At 40.5% G+C, this 19,828-nt stretch overlaps 1 protein-coding gene across 6 annotated transcripts in view; it reads right to left on the bottom strand.

Annotated features, from left to right (window-relative positions):
• Positions 1-19,828, bottom strand: part of GRHL2 (grainyhead like transcription factor 2) — a 65,534-nt gene that overhangs the window by 44,048 nt on the left and 1,658 nt on the right. For 4 of the 6 annotated variants that reach the window (XM_071738076.1, XM_071738080.1, XM_071738079.1 and 1 more), the window contains exons 2-5: positions 8,963-9,152; positions 6,252-6,319; positions 4,302-4,686; positions 2,108-2,160 (exon numbers count right to left, since the gene is read on the bottom strand). In XM_071738076.1, the coding sequence (XP_071594177.1) occupies positions 2,108-2,160; positions 4,302-4,686; positions 6,252-6,319; positions 8,963-9,152 (696 nt within the window). Of the gene's footprint in view, positions 1-2,107; positions 2,161-4,301; positions 4,687-6,251; positions 6,320-8,962; positions 9,153-11,279; positions 11,355-19,828 lie in introns of all 6 variants that reach the window. The other 2 variants (XM_071738081.1, XM_071738082.1) reach the window with 2 other exon arrangements.

Raw genomic sequence — 19,828 nt, 5'->3', positions numbered from 1 at the left:
GATTAGAGAAAAAACCTGATCCATTGTCTTTCCATCCAAAGAAGGAGGTTCCAGACAGTTAAGTATGAATTATTTAGTTTACTATCAAGACAAATCCCAAGTGTTTCTGATTACTCTAGCTTACAAATGGGAATTCAGATATTTTTCCAGTTGCTTAAAAGTTGCAAATCAAAGCAAAATTAAGGTAAAAAGCAAGCATTAACCTATACCTATCTGACCCACTGATGGCAGTACCAGCACTTCTCAACAATGCAGTTGCTGCCAGCATGCAGTGAGGCAGTACTGTACAAAGGGGACTGCGGTCCCCTCCGCTGTCACCCTGTGGTGAGCACTGCTGCAGTCCCTCTCTCCTGCACACAAGTGCAAAGGGCCCCATCCCTGCCGACCAGAAGAGCAGAACCACTGGTGCTGTGGACCCAGCACCCATCCCACTGGATATTCTTGTCCTATGGATTGACCATTTGTTAACAGTGCAGGCACATCCTCTGACTTACTGACACTCAGGGACTGCATGTTGCAAGGCTGCTGCACAGTATGTACTGAAGCACGCTGAGTCCTGGGAGATGCACCTCAAAACATCCCACAAGTCAGGGAGAAGGCCTAACAAGGATGTGTGCTGAGAAGGGCTTAGGATGAGCCAAAGCAAGAAATTGTTTTAACAGCACTGCCTACAGTGTGCCATGATCTGGTCTTCTGTTTCCTGGCACTCTGTATCAGTTTCAGAAAGGCTTCACAAAGTGTAAATCCCAAGACACACTGCACCTGGCCTATTTTGCAGTCTCTGTGCAGTACCACTTGGGAACTTTCTTCTTCACAGCAGGCAATCAAAGCATGCCCCGTAACAGGAGGATTACTATTACCCTTAAAAACTTACTGCAGCTACTCAAATTATTATAATATTATTCTGAATCTGATCACGGGTCTTAACTAAAGTCCTGTGCAGTTACAGGGTCTTTTATCAGGCTTCCAATTAGCTTCATATTCACCAACTCTTTTGCTGAGCCTGAGGCTTTCATTTCTGAGCATGTATCACTTCCAGGTAACTCCCAGGAAAACTGTATTTCATTTTTCCTAATGTACATTTGGAGGTCTTGTTCTAACATGGACCTGGGCCATAGCATCAGATACTTCATGTCTGAGAACTGTTAACAAAGACAGTGCTTCAGGATTCAATTTTGTAAATCTCCAGTGTAACAAGTGAGCAGTCTTTGCTAAATAATCTGCTTCATATGTACTGCCTGTATAATGACTCAGTTTTGAGTCTCACTGAAGTTAACAACTGTTTTAATATACCTCAGAAAAAAGATCAAGATGTAAGGAACCTCCACTACAGAAGCAGTCATATGCCTACTCCAGAAAAACTATGTAGGCATGTTCCTGTTTCTAAAGTGAGAGTAAGCTGTCAGATATAAATAGGGCTACTCACAAGCTTTAAATGAAGCATCAGCTTATACATTTCATATCAAATTAACTGATCAGACTTTATCAGTTAAATGACTCTGCAGTGTCTGCACAGTCTACACATGCCTACCAGATGGACTCTATTCCTTTCAAACATCAGTTCTTGAAACTTTTTAAAAAAGGTTTTGTAATTCTTACAGTTTCTACATGGCCTGCAATAGATACATCATTTGTATTTCTTTATAGGTAAACATGATGTGCCACAACAAGGAGTGTAAAATGACAGAGGGTTTCCTAGAAAACCTACTGGAAGTAACTCGAAAAAACAGAAAGGAAAAGTAAACATGGGAATTCCATAAGGTTCATGACCCATTCAGCCATGCTGGACATCTGACTTGTGCATCGTGTCATCCTGAAAGGTGGCAAAGACTTTGTATGACCCAGCTGTCAATGCATGAACACTTTAATGTCATGCATCTCTGGGGGCTTCAGAGGATTAACTAACTGAAAACAATGCTGGGGAAGATAAGAGATGGAGATATAAACTGGTCAGACTTGGAAACTAAGATGTGCAGGAGAAGAAGGGGAGAGCACTGCTGGGCAGCATCAAGGGAGCCCTAAGCATGCCCCAGGTGGGTGCAGGCAGCCTCTCCTTGATACATTCCTACATGATGCCAGTCTACAAATTTCAAAGGTTTTGCCATACCTTGTTTGTTCATAAATATATTCTTCAGCACCCACTGACACACTGCGATACTTCTGAAAAATAAAAACAACAATTAAATATAGCTCAATACATTCAAAACAAAAATACCAACAAAAGTAGAATTATGTCTAGTTAAAGAAACTATCAGCCAAAGTCCCTAAAAAACTGGAGTGGATCCTCCATAGTTTTTACACTACAACTGACAGAGATAATTCACTTATATCAAGCTCCTAGAGTTTTCATAGCCTAATTGCTACAGAAATGTAGCTGAAGAATATTTTATGCCCTATTAAAGTCTTTGCCTACACGTTAATATGCTTTAAAACAAGCCTGTAAAAATGTACCTCATTGCAATATAATTAGATTTTCAAATGAAATAACAGTTTTCCTAGAGACATCACTTTTTGCTTCGTCTTGCTTTATTTAAAAATAGGTAGCCATCCTTAGGGCCTACAATGAAATGCTGGTAAGAAATGAAATTGCTGTACTGCTTGTTTTGAATGTAAGTGATGATGCAGGCTAAGAAAACATTTACCTTAGATATGAGATTCTGCTTGATTGAAATGCACACTATATCATATTAAAGGAGACCTACTCTTTAAAAAATGAAAACATATCTATCAAAAATTACATCAAGAGATGGGATTCTGAAAAAATTAAGTCTTTTTGCACAGACTAAGCAAGAATTTGAACTCTGTCTACCTGAGTAAAGGAGTCCATTTGTACTTGACTACATAAGCCTTGCTGCTGCTTCTTGGATTGCCTTTTGCTCAAAATATGTTTTTACTGATGTCTCTCTCATGACCCTAAAGATCATCCAGTTCCACCTCCCCTGCATGGGCAGGGACACCTTCCACCAGACCAGGTTGATCAAATTCCCGTTTTACCCCCAAGTTTAACAACTTTGCACATTCAACAGCACTTTGCACAGCATGGACTGACTGGGTGGCTCTCAGTAGTGCCTCAGAACAGAATCACTCAGCTACACCACCAAGGGAAGGCCATGGGACTGGTACTGCTGCACTCATAAAAAGCCACTTACCAGCAACAATGAAAAATAGTGATTATGTGATTTGGTAATGCAGAGAGCAGTGTTTCTAATCCAGGGTTTGATGTTACTGATTTTTCAATGGCAAGCCAGATTTCTTCATTAATTATTCGTTTAGCTGACCTAAATGTGTTCTGTATCAGAAAATGGATTTCACCTCCAGACATCCTGATCTATGATGTTTGTGTGGGGAAAATTTACTTCTCTGTATTACACGAACACAAGCGCAGTTAATTTCTTATATTATCAATCAGTAACTTGGCCTTAATGTAGCTTGCTTTGTATTTCTGTTATATTTACCATTTCGCAGACCTGGAGGAGAAAATCCAAGGAGAGTTTTACCACCTAATATCTCTAATTATTTGCAGAGGTACTGTCAGCTTTAAGTAATTTTTACCTTTTTAACATTTCTGGCTTGTTTGCATTATTCTGCAGCAGGCAAAAACAGATGGAGGGTACTCACCGTATTAAAACTGACTTTGTAATTAATTACTCTGCCTTAGAGAAACAGTGTAAAATACATCTTTCTTCTCCTCATTTCCCTACATACACATGCACCTTATCTTTCCCTGCCTGTCAACTTCACCATTCCCCTCTAGTCACCCAGTTCTATTAGTTTTTTCTCACTTGTCAGTGTTCCAGAGTATAGCTTGTGCAACAGACAGCTTCTGAATAAATTACTTGGGTTTAATCAGCAGCAGAGGCTGACACTGCTCATTTGCACTTTCAGGAGAACATTAAGGATTTCCTGGTTACAAAGTGGCAGTTTTTTCTTACTGTTATGAATACGGCTGAAGCCAGATCTTATAGTGGATAACAGATCTTCTTTCAGAATGGCAACCATCCTCTACTTGACACAACATCCCAGAAGACAGAAGATCAGTATCTATATTTCTCAGTTTCCAATACACAACTTTAAAACTGCCTTCTGAAACACTTCATGATGCTCCCCTATCACCAGGGCACAAACTGATAGGAACACAGAGAGAAGCAGAGAGAAATCTGTTGAAACAAGCATCACTGTTCTTCTAATGGCTCTTGTGGACAGGTCAATTCTCCTTATCTTGTTTACAAGCTCAAATCTCCTTATCTTGTTTACAGTGTTTTATTGAGTTCTTAGATGCCAATTTGAGGTGGAAAACTTACTTCTGTACCTCCATCTTTGAAGGTGTCACTGTACGTACTGTCAGGAGTACTGCGCTGGTCATCTTTGAGATAATTTGTGTGGGGAGCAATGTTGGACACTTCGTACGGTTCAAAGATAACTCCTCGGTGCTCCTCATTTTCTCCTCTTGCATAGTGTGCTTGTGGGGTCATAAAAACAGGAGTGAACTCCTCTGCTTTAACCACAGTCACTGCAGTCCCCGTGATGGGTGTTGAGCTCCCAGACACACTTGTGTTGTATTCCCTTTTGGATGGCTCCAAAGGATCCTGGTTCAAGGAGAGGTTAACCGGCACAGTCTTCAGGACTTGCACGCGGTTCTCTCCCCCACTTAAATTACTCTGAGCTTCCGTGCTATTAAGACAATTTCTGTGAGACAAAACCAAAAAAATGTTATGAATGCTTCTGATAGAGTAAGTCTCCTTAAATAGCTTAATGCTCTTAGATGGCAGGGAAGGAGATCTTTGGACTCTGATAAGATACTGCCATAAGAAGCAGCACATTAATAAATACTAGGCAAAAGGCACTATGAAGCAAGCAGAGAGGTCCAGAGCTCTTTAACAGCTAGGAAAATATAATACAATTGATTTAACCTATAATCAGTATGACTGTTACAATAAATTCTGGATACAGAAGGCTTTGACTTGTCTTCTAATCTGGATGTAAAAACAGCCCAGCAGTGCAACAGCCTTTAGGCACAAAATAAGCATAAAGAGTAATGCAAGGTATGGATTACTTGCAGTAAATAATTTGCACATGAAATAGGCAGAATATCAACAGCAAAATTCATAAACTGATGCGTGTTCTTTCAGACTGTTGACAAGCCACTACTCCTCATGTAACTCCAGTACCAATACTCTTCTAAAAGAGCAGGCTTGGGAATCCCATTGTATCAGTAGATTAGTAACTACAGCAGCTGCAAGGTAACCTCCAGCAGCATTCTCACCTCTGGGTGCTGTTGAAAGCGATCTGATTGCGGATACTAGTTGCACTGATATAAAACTGTTAACTCATAAAACTTTTAGTAGGTGTAACACACCACTTTGTTTTCAGCCCAGGAGATCTGTTCTGACATTACAACTCCTCTCTCTTGGCTTTCCACTGAAGACCAGTTTTGTCAGTCACACTCAACATAAGAACTTCTTGGGCGTTTGCATAGGAATAACTGTTCCTTTAAAAAGAGTTTCATATTCTGTTTTGAAGCAGTGGATTTATACTACTGACTATTTAAACTTTCATCTTCCATGCTATTGGAGATCTACACTGCAATAAATCTTGTGTAGCTTTTCTCCACTATAATTTTACATAAAGGTGTCTTTCTATATGTAGAAACTTAGTTCTTTCTACATAAATACACACTCTCCTGTCCACAAGTCTTAATAAAAACAGGAGTCAGCTTCCTGTGACTTCCTCCAAGTCACTTTTAGCCTACAGAGGAAGGCAGAAATCTGAGAACAGTGAGAAAAACATTATGAGAAAATTATTTAATGACAGTTACTTAATTTGATTCTGGTCAGATCCTAAGTTAATGTTCAAGAAAACTGAATAAACCAGATTACCGAGGTCAAACTACTCACTTTCAGAAGAAGAAAATTGAAAGAAAAACAGTCAGTACCCAACTGTCAGTATCATCTGATTTAACTAATCTCAGCAGCAGCAAAATGCAACCAAAAAACCCAAAAATCCCCCCACAAAAAACTACACACACAACACAAACAAGGAATGAAAATTTCTGCTAACTTGCAAATTATGTGTTTAAAAATACTGTTAAATTTTTCCAACGAGTTAAAAAGAGTACTTTTTGCTTCCCAAAACAGTCTTTATTCCTTTATCTTTTGGAAGAAAATCATAAGCCCTCAGGCTATCATAGATCCTTCAGTTCACAACTGATCAAGTGTTAGTAGCTGGGTGTATGATTTTGAATAATACTGTACCTTTTATCTTGGTCTTCTTGATTATCACTCACTTTGTTAACAGACAACAGCCTTTTATCTCTGGGAACCTGAGAACAACACCAGGCACGGGGTCAGGTAAATGCAACTCTCACATATTTGCAGCCTCAAACTGCTTTACTGCAACTAGAAAAATGTAACTGTATCAGTGTTGCCCAGTTCCAAGAGCTGTTTTTCTTCGGGAGATTAATTGTGAACAGAACCATAATTTCCAAAGGGGAAAAAATGTAGGGATTGTTTTCTTGTCTAGCTCTTGGACACACAAATCTGGAGCAAAGCACCCTTCTGTATGACCTTATCTTTGGAATACCAAGGTAGGTCAAGCTATCCAAAAAGCATGGCTTATATTCTTAAACACACAGACTTTCACTGAATAATAAGAGATGAGCAGAAAGATGTGATGTTTTAATGAGCACTGCATGGAGACCCATTTAGCTCAGAGGAAAAAGAGGGTCCAACCAAACCACAAGCACCAGCTATGTCCTCCTGTTATGGAACAGTCTGGAGAGTGCAGGACTCATAACCAGGACATGTTTGTAGATTTCTCCCTTTCCTAGCATGGGAACAGGTTGAGGCAAGCCAGCACAGCACCAGAGAACACAACTTCTGCTTTGCTGAGTGCATCAACAGCTATGAAAAGTAAAAATCCAGTCAAATCTGGCCCTTCTATAGGCTCAGAATTGACACCAAAAGTGACTTAAAAGATTTGTCTTCCCATTCACTCATTTCCAGACACCAGCACAGATATGAAAGGGAAAAGCTGTTGTCACGTCTGTACTTTTGTTTTATTGATGAACCAGCAATTTGGGAGCCAAAACTTCCATTTCTTACACAAGAAAATATATCCACTCCATCACAGCAGTTAACTGAAGATTAAAGAGAAAGAATAGACTTAAGAATGAGCTAAAGCTGTACCTTTTATCTTTAAATACTGTAGAGAAGTATCAGGAAAATATCTGAATTTAGAAAAAAACATATTACAGTGGATTACAGTGGACTACAGTAGCCAAGGTTAATATCAGCTACATCTACAAGACAGCAGCAGTCAGAGAGCACTTGCCATAGACTTTCCTTCTCTTAGGGACATATTCTCTCCCTGTTAAGTGTCCTGTTGGTTAAAAAAATCTCTTTCATAAATTTTAGAAGTGGGATCTAAGCCACAACTTGCACGTGTTGATTTCCTTGTTAAGATCATATATATACACCTAAACATAGACCCTCCTTCAGGGATATACATCACTACAAGAAAACAGAAGGGGAGGGGGGAGTTGGTAAACCTGTTCAAATAATTACTATTGACTTGAAAAAGTACTTAAAAAAATTATCCAGCATGCCATATTATTTAAGTCAGATGATAAATAAGGGCAATTCAAGGGACTCTTGTGCACTGGAAGTCCTCCTCTACACTTCTACATTAAAGCACAGAGATTTAAGTTAGGTTTTTAATTGCTGCTTGACAGCATCAACAAGAGTTACCCATTTTTCCCAGTTTAAGACAGAAATAGCTATGATTGAATGCTGGAAATAGCTTTGAGATTAACACATTTTATTCCATCTGAATGCCAAGTCTTTTGCAACTGCCTGGAATAAAAAAACAGACATGTCTCTTAAAACAGTTTTGAGAAGGGAAAAGGCTTGTTCACTGGTTATATTGTTAAAATACAGCAGATTAATGAACTGCTACATATGAAAGTATCACTAAGACAGAAGCCAATTACTTCTTCATGAATTATGAAGTGAGCTGGCAGTGTTCTACTGGCTTTCACAAATCTATTGTACAACACAGGCATAGGTGGCTTCAGGATTACTGAAATAGTTTATGTAAAATGAACAATTTTATACTTCAGTGCTTGGTAGCGACACTGATTCCCTTTGCAGAGTACAAAGGGGTCAGCCTCAGTTTCAGAATGAAATGTCTGCATTACACAGAGACACACCCTGTAGGGCTCCCTGATTTCAGCAGAAAACTCAAACATAGCTCCACTTCAACACTATGAAATACACACAAAAAAAAGGTGGTATTGAAACTGTAGGTAAAGCTCTGGGCTTAGAACCTAACAAACTCAGATCCTGTGTCAGTGCTTCCCCTGTAAATTGATTTAACTCTCTGTCTTTGTGTACAGCTCCATTTCCATCTTCCCCTTTCTGTTTAGACTGCAAATTTCCAGTGCAAGGGCTAGCCCTCACTCTGTGTTTGTATACAGCCTCCTGCAATCATTATACAAATAAAAATAATATGGGAAACTGTCAGATGAGAGATACTCCAGCTAAAGAGCAAACTAAAACATGTGTGGAATGAAACAGAAAAGCAGACAAACTTAAACATGGACAAGGCCTCCACACTTCCACTTTTTAAAGAATACTTAAAGTGAGCACAAATAAAAAGGGGGCTTATTTATCTAGTGCTCTTGCAAAGGAAGAGGGAGAAAGCTATGCTCAAAAAGAAATCATGGCTGCAAATTTAATATGGAAATTCTAATTATTTTTTTTTTCTCCAGAACTAAACACATCAAAAGAGGCTTTCATTTTTGAGAGAGAGGCTTCCTAAAACAGAAAGGGTGCTTGATGCAAGAATTAGAGAAATAACAAGAGTCAATGACTTCTGTCTTCAAAAACTGGCTCTACTGATGCATCATAGTGTGAACAGTCCCCTCCTAAGTACAGCAGGGAGGAATAATGATGGAGTTACCTACTTTATAATAGTCATATAATAGGCCAAGAGCAGCAGCACTGTCCTCATCACCATTTATGCTCATCATAGCCTTGGTAGCTGCTGTTAGGGGATTCTCCAAATACGACTTCCAGGCTTCATCTTCACTGGTGTAGGCTCGTCTGGTGTTGAATGAAGTGTCATTTGGCCCTAAGGCCACAAGTCGCTTGTTACTGCAGACAGGAAGAATAAAATGGTGATCCAGATGGGATTACTTCACACTCAAGGCACATTAAAAAACATCACATAGCTCAATGAAAGGGTTATGATTACATCAGGAAAGCATACCTGTATTAAACTTGATTACATAAATATTTATTGGTATTAGCTACCTTCCAAACTTAAAAAAAACTATTATGTGCAGATCTTGTGATAATAATTCAAATAGATTTGAGCTATCAAAGTTTTATAAAACTACTTGGAAAAAAATGAAGTAACAATATAAGAACATTTTGCCCCATTTTTGCCAGATGTGCACTTGATTAGGGAAAAATATATTTAACTGAAATCAGTTACAAAACCAAAAAAATTAATGAAGAAAAAGAAGCAACTAACACTAATCTAGTGTTCACCTAAACCAAGTATAGTTTGGTATTTAATAACTTGCTATGCCTTATAATTGACCTAATCTCTGCTTTTTGAATGCAATTTGTCAATTATTTCAGAGTGATTTTCTGTAATGGGACATGAGCAGTGAGTCCAGCAGATGGAGCAGAAGTCATCAACAAATTTGGTCTCACTTTATCACTCACCACATCTAGTTACAGACCCATGGCAAATACACACAAAACCATTAGTAAGTGGGATTTGCAGCAGAGCAGTTTCCTCCAGTCTGAAAGTGGTAAAAACTGACCCGTGCCTGTGCATATCACAGGAGAGGCTGCTACACTACAGCTATGGCCAACATTTCCAGTATCATGGAAATATAAATGAAGATAATAGTACCTGCTTTTGTCAAATGTTCAATAAATTTACAGATAAAGGGCTAGAGGAAAAAAAAAAAGTTGTATGATTATTACACAAGATGCTAAGCAAACAGATTAGGCAGAGGAATAGTGGAGTGAGGGTTGTATTGCTTAGTGCCTGATGCAAGAGCACTGTCAAGAATTGTGGCTCAAGTTACAGGGATAACAGTGAAACTTTCAACACATTACACCTTACAAATTTGAAAGCTGTAAAGATGGTGGAGTAACGCAGCACATACCAACTTAACTGGCAAAACTAGCAGTTATTCCCAGGGACCTTCATAAAACATTTCTTGCTATCTGCTATATAAAACCTGTGCATTATTTGGCCTCCAGCAACCAACTGCAGCTGTTGCACAGAGAGCAGCTTTCAAACACTGTGCAAGCAAGCCTTTGATTTCAGAAACAGGATTTTATAAAAGCACAACTGAACTCATGCAGTAATGGTGCTCAGATGCCAGGAAGGTGTCTTGTCTGGCCCCCAAGCCACAGTGACCACCAGCAGACTGGAGCTTCAGCCAGGGCTTGGCCACTGCCTATGCACAACCTGACAAATGCGTGATCTGGTGTTTAAGGAAGAGGAGGGGGATGGTGGAGATTATGATCTCTATAGCACAGAGCACTGTTTACAAGTTTCTTTATTTAATGAAAAACAAAATAATCCATTTGGTACACAGAGCTGAGCTTTATGAGCTCTGTGGGGGAAAGAGAGCATTTTGTAGCTTCACTTATCACAAAATACAGCGAACAGTAACAGTTCAGATTATATTCTGCTTTCACCCAAAATACCAGTATTTTTAGAAGTTTCCTTTATTTTCCAAAGGCCTTTCGCTGTCTCTCCTAAAGATTTTTGTTCTTCTTGTTTCCACGTATACATTTGTGTTGTTACAGGTTTGGTTCAAGCAAGTGAAGCTGAAGCATAAATTAGGATCGAAAGAAAAGTCAGAGAGAACTGCTGGGTCCGCTTGCCTTTTCAATACCTTATTGTTAGTGACTCAAATCAGATTTGCAACAGCCCTGCTGTTTGTGCCAAAGGTAGCTGGGGGCCTATTCCCACTCTGGAGTAGCCAATTCTCCCTGGCTCAGAGGCAATTATTCCAGGCAAGGATTCTCCTTTCCTCAACAAAGCTCCCCTTCAGCTAAACCCTGGGCTGCTTCACCGCATGGGCAGCTGCCCATTGCAATGCACAGACTACCACTCGCTCTCCTTCCTGCAGCAATCTTCCCTTGCAATCAATAAGTGCCTTTTGTTACTCGGAGCACTCCTAGCCATGCAATACTCATAACTCATTTGAGTACTACAGGCAGACTGAGAGATGCCCTGTAAAAACACACTTTTTAAGAGCTGGGCTGTGCTTGTCTGAAGAAACGCTGGAGGAGTCAATCTCTGCTGCTCTTAGTCAAGACAATCTTAAAGCAACAAAGAGAATGTCCCTCAGAGGTGCTGTATACGATTGTGCTAAAGGGATGAATGATCTAGAAATAGCCACTCAGTAAGTAAACAGCTGGGGGGTCTGGAAAGGCACAGGTACACAGACCCACTGCCTCCCCAGATCTCCCCAGAACATGCTTTCTCTAAAACCCAGGTTTTCACATTTAAAGACTAAATATACAACTCCTCTTGTCTTGAGAGATGGTCTGAAGGGTAATCAACCCACACGCTCATTGTGTTTACTCTGCAAACAGACTGAAACAATAGCACTAAGAAAAATAAAAAACTTCCTCATCACCCCTATCCTTGTAATCAGCTCTGTGGGAGGTTAATGGTCAGACCTAATTATCATGATTTAAAATAGTCAATCATTTCAAAGATTATACCCAAAGCAGTCATCCAAAACAACTGCACTTACTTGAAGAAATCTTCTCTATTATTTAAGGTCATTTGGATGAGAGGAAGGGCTTCTCTCAAGAAATGAGGCTTGCATGTGCACACACATTCCCTTTCCTTTTCCAAGACTGATGAATCTCCTGGACAATTATAGACAAATGTGACAGAGGGGTAGCAAAGACCACCATACCCAGAAGAGACAAACACTTCGTATTTTAATAGATGCCAAGAAAACTTAAACCTCCTGAACGAGACTCTGCACAGGCACGCTCCCCTGGTTCCGTCAGGCACCCTTCCAGGCCAAGGCACCCACAGCTGTTCCAGCTGTGTAATAAGTGGGAAGCTCTGAATGCCCCACCTGCAAAACAAGTCTCAGTTGGACCCTGCAGCTGGCAACACACCTTTTAATCTTATCAGAAGCTGCAAATCCATCAGTGACCACATTAACAGAGAACAACTCACTTGCGGAAGAAGATGGGCCAAGATTGCAAGTGGTAGACTCCCATCTAACCTGGTCAGCAATATCAGAAAGCATCTCCTGTAGCCACAGACACATCTACAACAGTCTGTCTGCAACAGAGTGGAGAACAAGCCCAACCCTAACTGTGCCCATTTCTCACTTGGGCTAGCCCACCATCCCTTTACATGATAGTGAGGGTAGTTGCTGCTAACCAGAACACAGCTGGAGGGACATGCCTGTACAACCTGGTAGCCCACTATTATTTTATAGATATACATGTGTTTTCCAGATTTATACCAGTTACAATGATTTCTGCAGCTGATAAACTAGGGGTTTTTTTAAGTAATTTAAAATTAAGACTATGGAATTTTATAAAACCCTATGCAAATGTAGCCTATAAACGGAGATGTTCAAAACTGTGCTTACTTTGTTTCATCTAAGTTACTGCAGCAAAACATAAGTAGTACATTCTACTTAAGGTCAGTAAATTAGCTGACATGGAAAGCACTGGCCTTTAAAGCTCTTCAGATCAGAGATAACAAATATTCAATAGCCAGCACTTAATGCTATAAAATCCTACTACAGTCAAATTCTCACCCAGCTTACTGCAATCTGTGAATTAGCTTCCATAGAATCAGAGATGCCCTTTAACACACTCATGAACAAAGGTGAAATATAGCTGTTTTGTGATCCCAGCTTGATTTTTATTCAGAAATAAGCTTTCCTGCCTGCTAGCCTCAGCTCATTTTGATATTCAAGAGCTTTCTGCTCAACTCATAAAGTTCACGCAGTCCTCAACGTCTTTGCTAAATTTACCACCAAACATAAAACAGCCATACCACATCCTTCTCTCCTCCATCATAGGCTCAGCACTACATCTTGATCCAGTTAGTGCTAGCAAGGAAGAAAGCATCATCCTGCCTGCCACTCAAATTTTGCCTTACTCTAAAAATTTACCTGTGAAACACAAAGCATTTCCTGGGGGGGTTTTATTGCTTTTTTTTGGATATTGCATTTGTTCTTTCAATAAACTTTAAAAAAATTTTTTTATAAGAATCAAAAGTTTTTCATAAACATCCCTGCAGACTTCTTTGCCCCCTGATAATGCATTAGGGCTTCCCCCTCCCCACAAAGGGTAGGTGCTGAATGGGAAAGAGCAAACTATGTGTGTGAAGCAGCAGGAGAACGGGAAGAACATTGCCAGGTCTCAGCCCAGTCCTGGCCCTGCCTGTTCTTATGCCTGGGAGACAAGACCTCCAAGCACATCCAAGCAGCACCCTCTGCAAACTGCCCATTCGGAAGAGGAGATGGAAGGCTTTGGTCCACACCACTGTTACAACGCACACAAAATTTTTAGCATCATCTGACTGGAAAAGGCAAGACTCCTGTCATCCAGATCACCACACTGAGGCCATAGGGTATTTATTCCAAGATCCTTTTCTTGTTGGATGGTAAGAATGTGTGCAGGGCAGCTGTCTGCAAATGGGAAACTCTAAGAGAAATACAAACTCTAAAACAAGATGGTAGCCAAAGGAGGTATTTCTTAAGCTGCCTGCAGATATACACCCCACACCATGTTGCATCCCAGGCTTCTGATCACTTCATAGTCCAGGTCAGAGACCAGGCTGAAGTACACTGTGTCTCATTGTGCTATGGGAAGAACACCCACCTGCTTAGTCTTTACTCCAGTGCAAAGTAAGAAATGGGAAATATCAAGAACACCCTCAATTCATTTGGTGTGACATACTGTATGGAACATGCTTCAGCTGAATGCAAAAGCTGGAAAAAGAACTCGTTCTCCCAACTCAGTTTTGTCATAAGTAAGGAGGACAGAGTGTGATTATTTACCAGCACTTCAGTAGCTCTAAAGCCCTTTATAAATTTAGTTTACTTCCACAATTCCCATTTCAACTATAAGGCTATTATAAAACAGATTTAGAACAGATGTGCATGCAATCTGTCTTACACATAACATCCATACATATGAATTCTGAGGCACAAACTGAACTACTATGACCATTCAGAGGGCAGCTAAGGACAAATCACACAGAAGCTGGGTAAGTTAACCAACTTCAGATTCCAGATCATGTTTTTTCTATGCTCGTTATACAAAGATGTATAAATCAAAGCTCACCTAGGTGCTTAAAAGTATTTGCTTTAAAGATTCTAAGGCTAGTCCAAATTTACTACCCTCAGCATACTGTTTTGCCTAAACACCAAATTAAAAGAACTCGGGGGGGGAAAAAAAAAAAAAAAAAAAAAATCACACCAGTGACTCACTGCAAGGTTTGATTTATCTAGTTAAAAAAAGTTTAGACTCCTCAGGATTTATAGCCAAAAGTATAATTAAGAAGTCAGCAACGTTGTTATTTCAATTAGACAATAGTGTTCTGTTAAAACTACAAAGGAGCATAAATGTTTAACGAACAGGAAAATTATGGCCCATGTGTCTTAGTATTTTGTCTTTGATAGCCAACAATCACATCGTTCCCAGAAGCATGAGCAGGTCTCCAAAATGCACTTTGTTCAATCCAGTGAACATATAAATATTCAGCTTACTTGAGAGTGAATGCAAATCAAAGCATTTAGACCACCAGGAAGCCAGAAGATGCCCTCTGGCCCATCCAGCAGTCCATACCAAATTAAAAACTCCTGGTAAAGAGGCTGAGTAATTTTTGCCTACTAATGAAAAGTAGGCTTGGGACTCTTGCAATTGTGGGACAGTTATTCTTTTTGGGCACAAGACAAATCTAAACAAGATTACACATTAAATTATTAAAAGAAATTATTTTACCTTTACAAAACACTTTGAGAGGAAGTAAAATAATATACTGAGAGCAGAAAAAGCAAACGGCAAAACAGACTAATTCAACAATTAAATGCTTACTAGAAGTTTTGGTTTTACTCCGAACCAAAATAACTTGAGCATGTAATAGCAATTAAAGAGATTAAAACAAGTGATTCATTAACATTGACAAAAATTATTATGCCAAAGTGGATGTAGAAAAAAGAAATCAGACCCAAGGATTAAATACATACAGTAAGTACCCACTGAGAACTAGTCCAAGTTGGACTCAACCAAGTGTTACTCACCCCTGAGACAGCTGTTTATACCCATGATTTCAGAGACTTTGTTTCCCTTTTAATTACATACTATTTTTACCAGACTATTTTTTGTTAGTAGTGCACTATGTAGCCTGCTTCCCTTTTGTTTTGTTTTTCAAACCAAGCAGAAAATAGACACAAAAATGCAAGTTTCAGCATATTTTTCAAAAAAAACAGACATCAAGAAATGAGAATACTCTGGAGCTCACATTACTGCAGTGGCTGACAGAGTTGACCAGAATCAGCAGTTATGCAGCAGCTTTGCCAAGAAGCTTAATTCCAGTGCACACAGCACCCAAGGTTGGTTTAGCTGACTTAAAGTAGACAGCAGAAAGCTTGAAAATTAAAAACAGGTCATGCCAAGGCTTCCCAGACCTGCTGCAGTTTAATCTGACCCCTGACCTGTGGCCCTTGTTTGTTCATTGCTTCCACAAAATTAATGGAAATGGAATAGAATTACAGCACATGATAGCACTGATTGCTGGTTTTCCAGAATATGAAATCTTTTACACAGTTAGAAGGACAACATGAATTCAGCAATTGAGCAAAACTGGGAGTCAAGGTTTCCCATAAAAGAACAACTAAAATAGAAAACTATGGAAGATGCCATTTCTCACTACTAGGAAAATTAACACACCTGCAGAGATACAGAAAGCTTTGAGGCTAGAGACATATTCTCAAGCTACAGGTATGTTGCAATATTTGACATCACAGTTCACAAGCACTTAATATGGTTTCCTTGGTTAAAATTTCATAGGCAACAGTTCTCTTCCTTATAAAGTCACTACTACTGAAGAATATGAGTGTCCCTGTACACTAGAATGTCTGAAATAATTACTTCTATTTTTTTAATTAGCTAGTGCTGTCCCAATCACTAATTAAAAAGCTAATGAAGACTCATCCAAGGATTAATTCCTCTATCAGTACTTGGAAAGTGCTATTTTGTGTGTCTGTGTACCAAAAAGGGCAGCTTAACCTGCTGCTTCATAATCATGGGAAACCACCAGTGGTCTGCATCAATATTTGTGAAAATATCTGACCACAAATGTCAACCTGTGCAGTATCATTTCCCCTTCAGATGTGCCAGCCAGAATGAGAATGATGATGCCCCTCCTGATCCTTCCACAGGGAAGAGGTTATGATCATTATAACCAAGTGATCTGGGGAAATCCCCTCCCTGATGTTCTGCTTTGATCTTCAGTCTGGTCTCAGACTTCACTAGAGAGACAGCAGTGTTACTGTGAGTTGTAACCATTTGATACTCTTAGTCCTCTCAGTTAAGCTTAAGGTTCCAAGTTCTGTGAGGTTCTGCACACTGACTTTCCACCTGCCTTGCACAAAGATGGTTTTCTGGGGAACATTCATGACAGCACATCTGACATTTGAAAAGTGCAAGTACTGAACACCTCCAATTCCTGTTTCTCCATTCATTCCCAGGTGAGTAACACTTTGGAAAATTCACCTCAGTGGATACTCTGTCCAGACACAGCAGTCTGTGACCTAACTGCCACTCAACATCTGCTGATGGGAAATACATTTCACCTGCTAAGAATAATTAAGAACAATTCACAGAATCACACTGCAAACCATAAATGCCCTTTGTTGTTAAAGCACTAGATGCTTAAGTTAATTATTTTAAAGGCAACATCTACATTTACACACTGAGGAAGCAACAGGAAACCAGGGTAAAATTACTCTGTGAAGAGTTCAAGATCAACTTCTGCCACCCTACCAAGCAGCCAGCTGGATGTGAACATGCCTCCACTGACACATGGGAGCAGGTCTGAACACATTCCCACCTCCAGGCTCACTCTCCCCTGGGTTATTTACCCACAAGCACAGGCTCAGCTGCAGACCCAGGCTGACCCACCTCTCCTTAATGTGGTCAGTCTGAGAACGCCCCAGCCCCAGCTACCTGGTGTCCCAAGTAGTATTGCACATGCTGGGGGTGTTGGGAGCCTGAGCAGCCTGACTGACAGGCAGACTTGTGACTGACCAGCTAGCAAGAGAGACACAGCCACCAGCACACTCGGGCCTGCTACCAAGCCAGCTCTCTGTCCAAGACCAGTCCCAACCTACATGGATCTCATGCCTTCACACACCCAGAGCAGCAGGGACACCACTGTGGCAGCTACTATGCAGATTCCAAGTAGTTGTACAATTGCTGCTCCTCATTCACAGGAATACTTGCAATCTCTAAAATCATGTTATCACAAGTATTAAGGTCACCAATGAGCTTCACTAATGCACAAGTGCCATTAATCTGGAGTTCTGTGGTGTTTTGTTTTTTTTTTCTGTACACTGAAGAACAACTTTGCAGACTATCAATGCAGAAAAGAACTATGGAATCATCTTTACATCTTGCAAAGAGGATGTTCCCTCCTCCCTGTGCTATGCCCCTTGGCCTCTCTTCAATCCCCAGGGTCCCCTCATGATGGCTCTGGGAACTGGATAACAGAAGCAGCTGCATGGACCTCTAAAATGCTCACAGAAATTCAGGGACACACATTTCTTTTTGCAGAGGGTCAAGCTTGTGCAGCTCTGTCTTTAACACCTGCCATTTGCTTGCACTCCCTCTGCGTGTGAAGAACTCAGCCCAATGAAAAGTTGATGTTAAAAATAATCTCCAAGAGATCAGGCTACTCTCAACCCAGCACTCCCCTGAGCCAGTTCTCTAGCTGCACAAACAGGTCTACTGACACAGCTGAGAGGGTGGAATGAAGGCAGGAACAAGTGGCCACAGCCTGCTTAAGTCGGTGCTACCTCTGAAAAATGCATGTGAAATCATGCCTTATCTCTTCTGACCTAGGAGTTTGTGGAACCAAGCAGGCAAGACCCTAGGCAGAAAGACTAAAGGGAAAGACAGGGAAATATGCACACTATCTTAAGGATAATCTCCCCTTCCAAGCTCCTCAGTTAACATTAGAATGAAATGACTTGTTCTTTAGCATTTTCACCCACTGTCCACCTTCCTCCCTTAAAGCTGATGGTTCTGATAGCACTAGGGCACTCCTGTCCCTGCTCCTCCTTCCTGACAGGAAGCCACTGTGCACCAACTCTCCAGAAAACACAGCAAAGCCCACTGAAGGACAAGACAGGAACATATTTTTCCACAGTTTCTATATCCCCTCACCTGCTTAGTCCTCTACATCGGCACTTTACTAGCACAAACCCCACAAAAACATGTCCAATGACACTGACAAATTAACTGACCTCGAAATAATGAGCTTCCTACTCTTGCCTGTAGGGAAGATCTGTTTTAAAGTAAAAGAAAGGCCACGTGGATGAGAACAATGTTCTACTCTCTGGATTAGGTTTTAATTGGATATAATTAGAGCCTAAAAAACAAAACACCAACAAAAAAAGAACAAATAAAAAAAAAAAACTTCTCATGCAAACTCCCCCCCACCAATCTAGTATCTCATTCCACCTGGTCATCCTTTCTGAAAACAAATGTATTTGTCTTCTCACGTTACACTTGTGTAGAGAGAGCCCAGGGGATTTCTTTACTTATTTCCTTTTCAAACTCTTAGCTACCCCCTATGAATTTTCTAAACACCTTAACCAGCAACATATCACAGGCATACCTGCAACAAGGGAAGTGCTGTTACTTGAGGGTACGTGCTCTGCAGTGCTGTTATGTTCTTCACAGTGGTAACAACAGAAGCACTACACAGAGCAGCGGATGAAGGTCATTAATGCTCCAGCCTTGGTAGCTTAAACTTACACCATACTGTTTCTATTGAAAAGGAAGGATAGTCCTACAGCTTATTAGCATCCTAGACCCAGAGGGAAAAGAGTTTTGTCCAAGTTTCTTACATGAGTTAGGTTTCCACTGCACTGTTTTTGTTTTAAAGCTGAGTGTGGTACTAAAGTTGCTCCTTCTCCCCTCCCTGCTTTTACCCTCCAGCCTTTTGATCTGCTGCAGCCTAGTTTCTGCCGCTTTGCTGGAACTATTCGAAAGAAAGAGTCGGTCAGGGAGTAACTCGTGGGCCGCTTGCAGCTTCGTGCTGTTCTACAATTGCCCGTTGCTTTGGTTTGCCCTCGATCACTGTTTCTTGATCGCTGTTTCTCATCAATTCTCAGGTCTTCCACAGTAATCTGGTTCCCCTCCCAACTCAATGACTGTTCTTTCAGGTGTTCCTCCTTGCCTCACCGGCATCCCTCAGGGCACTGTCCTTATCTCCTTCCTTGCACTTAAAATCATTTACTGCTCTTATCTGGCCACCTAAGGCTTTAGTTCCCATCCCTGCCCAGATGAACTCCCAAACTCCGCTTTGTTCCCAGCTCCTACCACAATCAGTTTAATTTCATGTCCTTAACTACCTTTGCACTACCCCACTGTCAACTGAGGTTTCAAAAGGCCAGGACTAAAACTATTTTGCTAATCTTTCTTTTCTGAGATGCCCGTCTCTTCCCTATCTGTATAGCCAACCCTGCTGTTTTCTTTTGTCGGATGATCTTTCTTTCACTCCTTGACAGGCAGGCTGT

This window comes from Heliangelus exortis, chromosome 2, assembly GCF_036169615.1.
Source record: "Heliangelus exortis chromosome 2, bHelExo1.hap1, whole genome shotgun sequence".
Taxonomy (NCBI): domain Eukaryota; kingdom Metazoa; phylum Chordata; class Aves; order Apodiformes; family Trochilidae; genus Heliangelus; species Heliangelus exortis.
The sequence above is the reverse complement of the archived record's forward strand: the minus strand, read 5'-3'. Positions and strand labels throughout refer to the sequence as shown.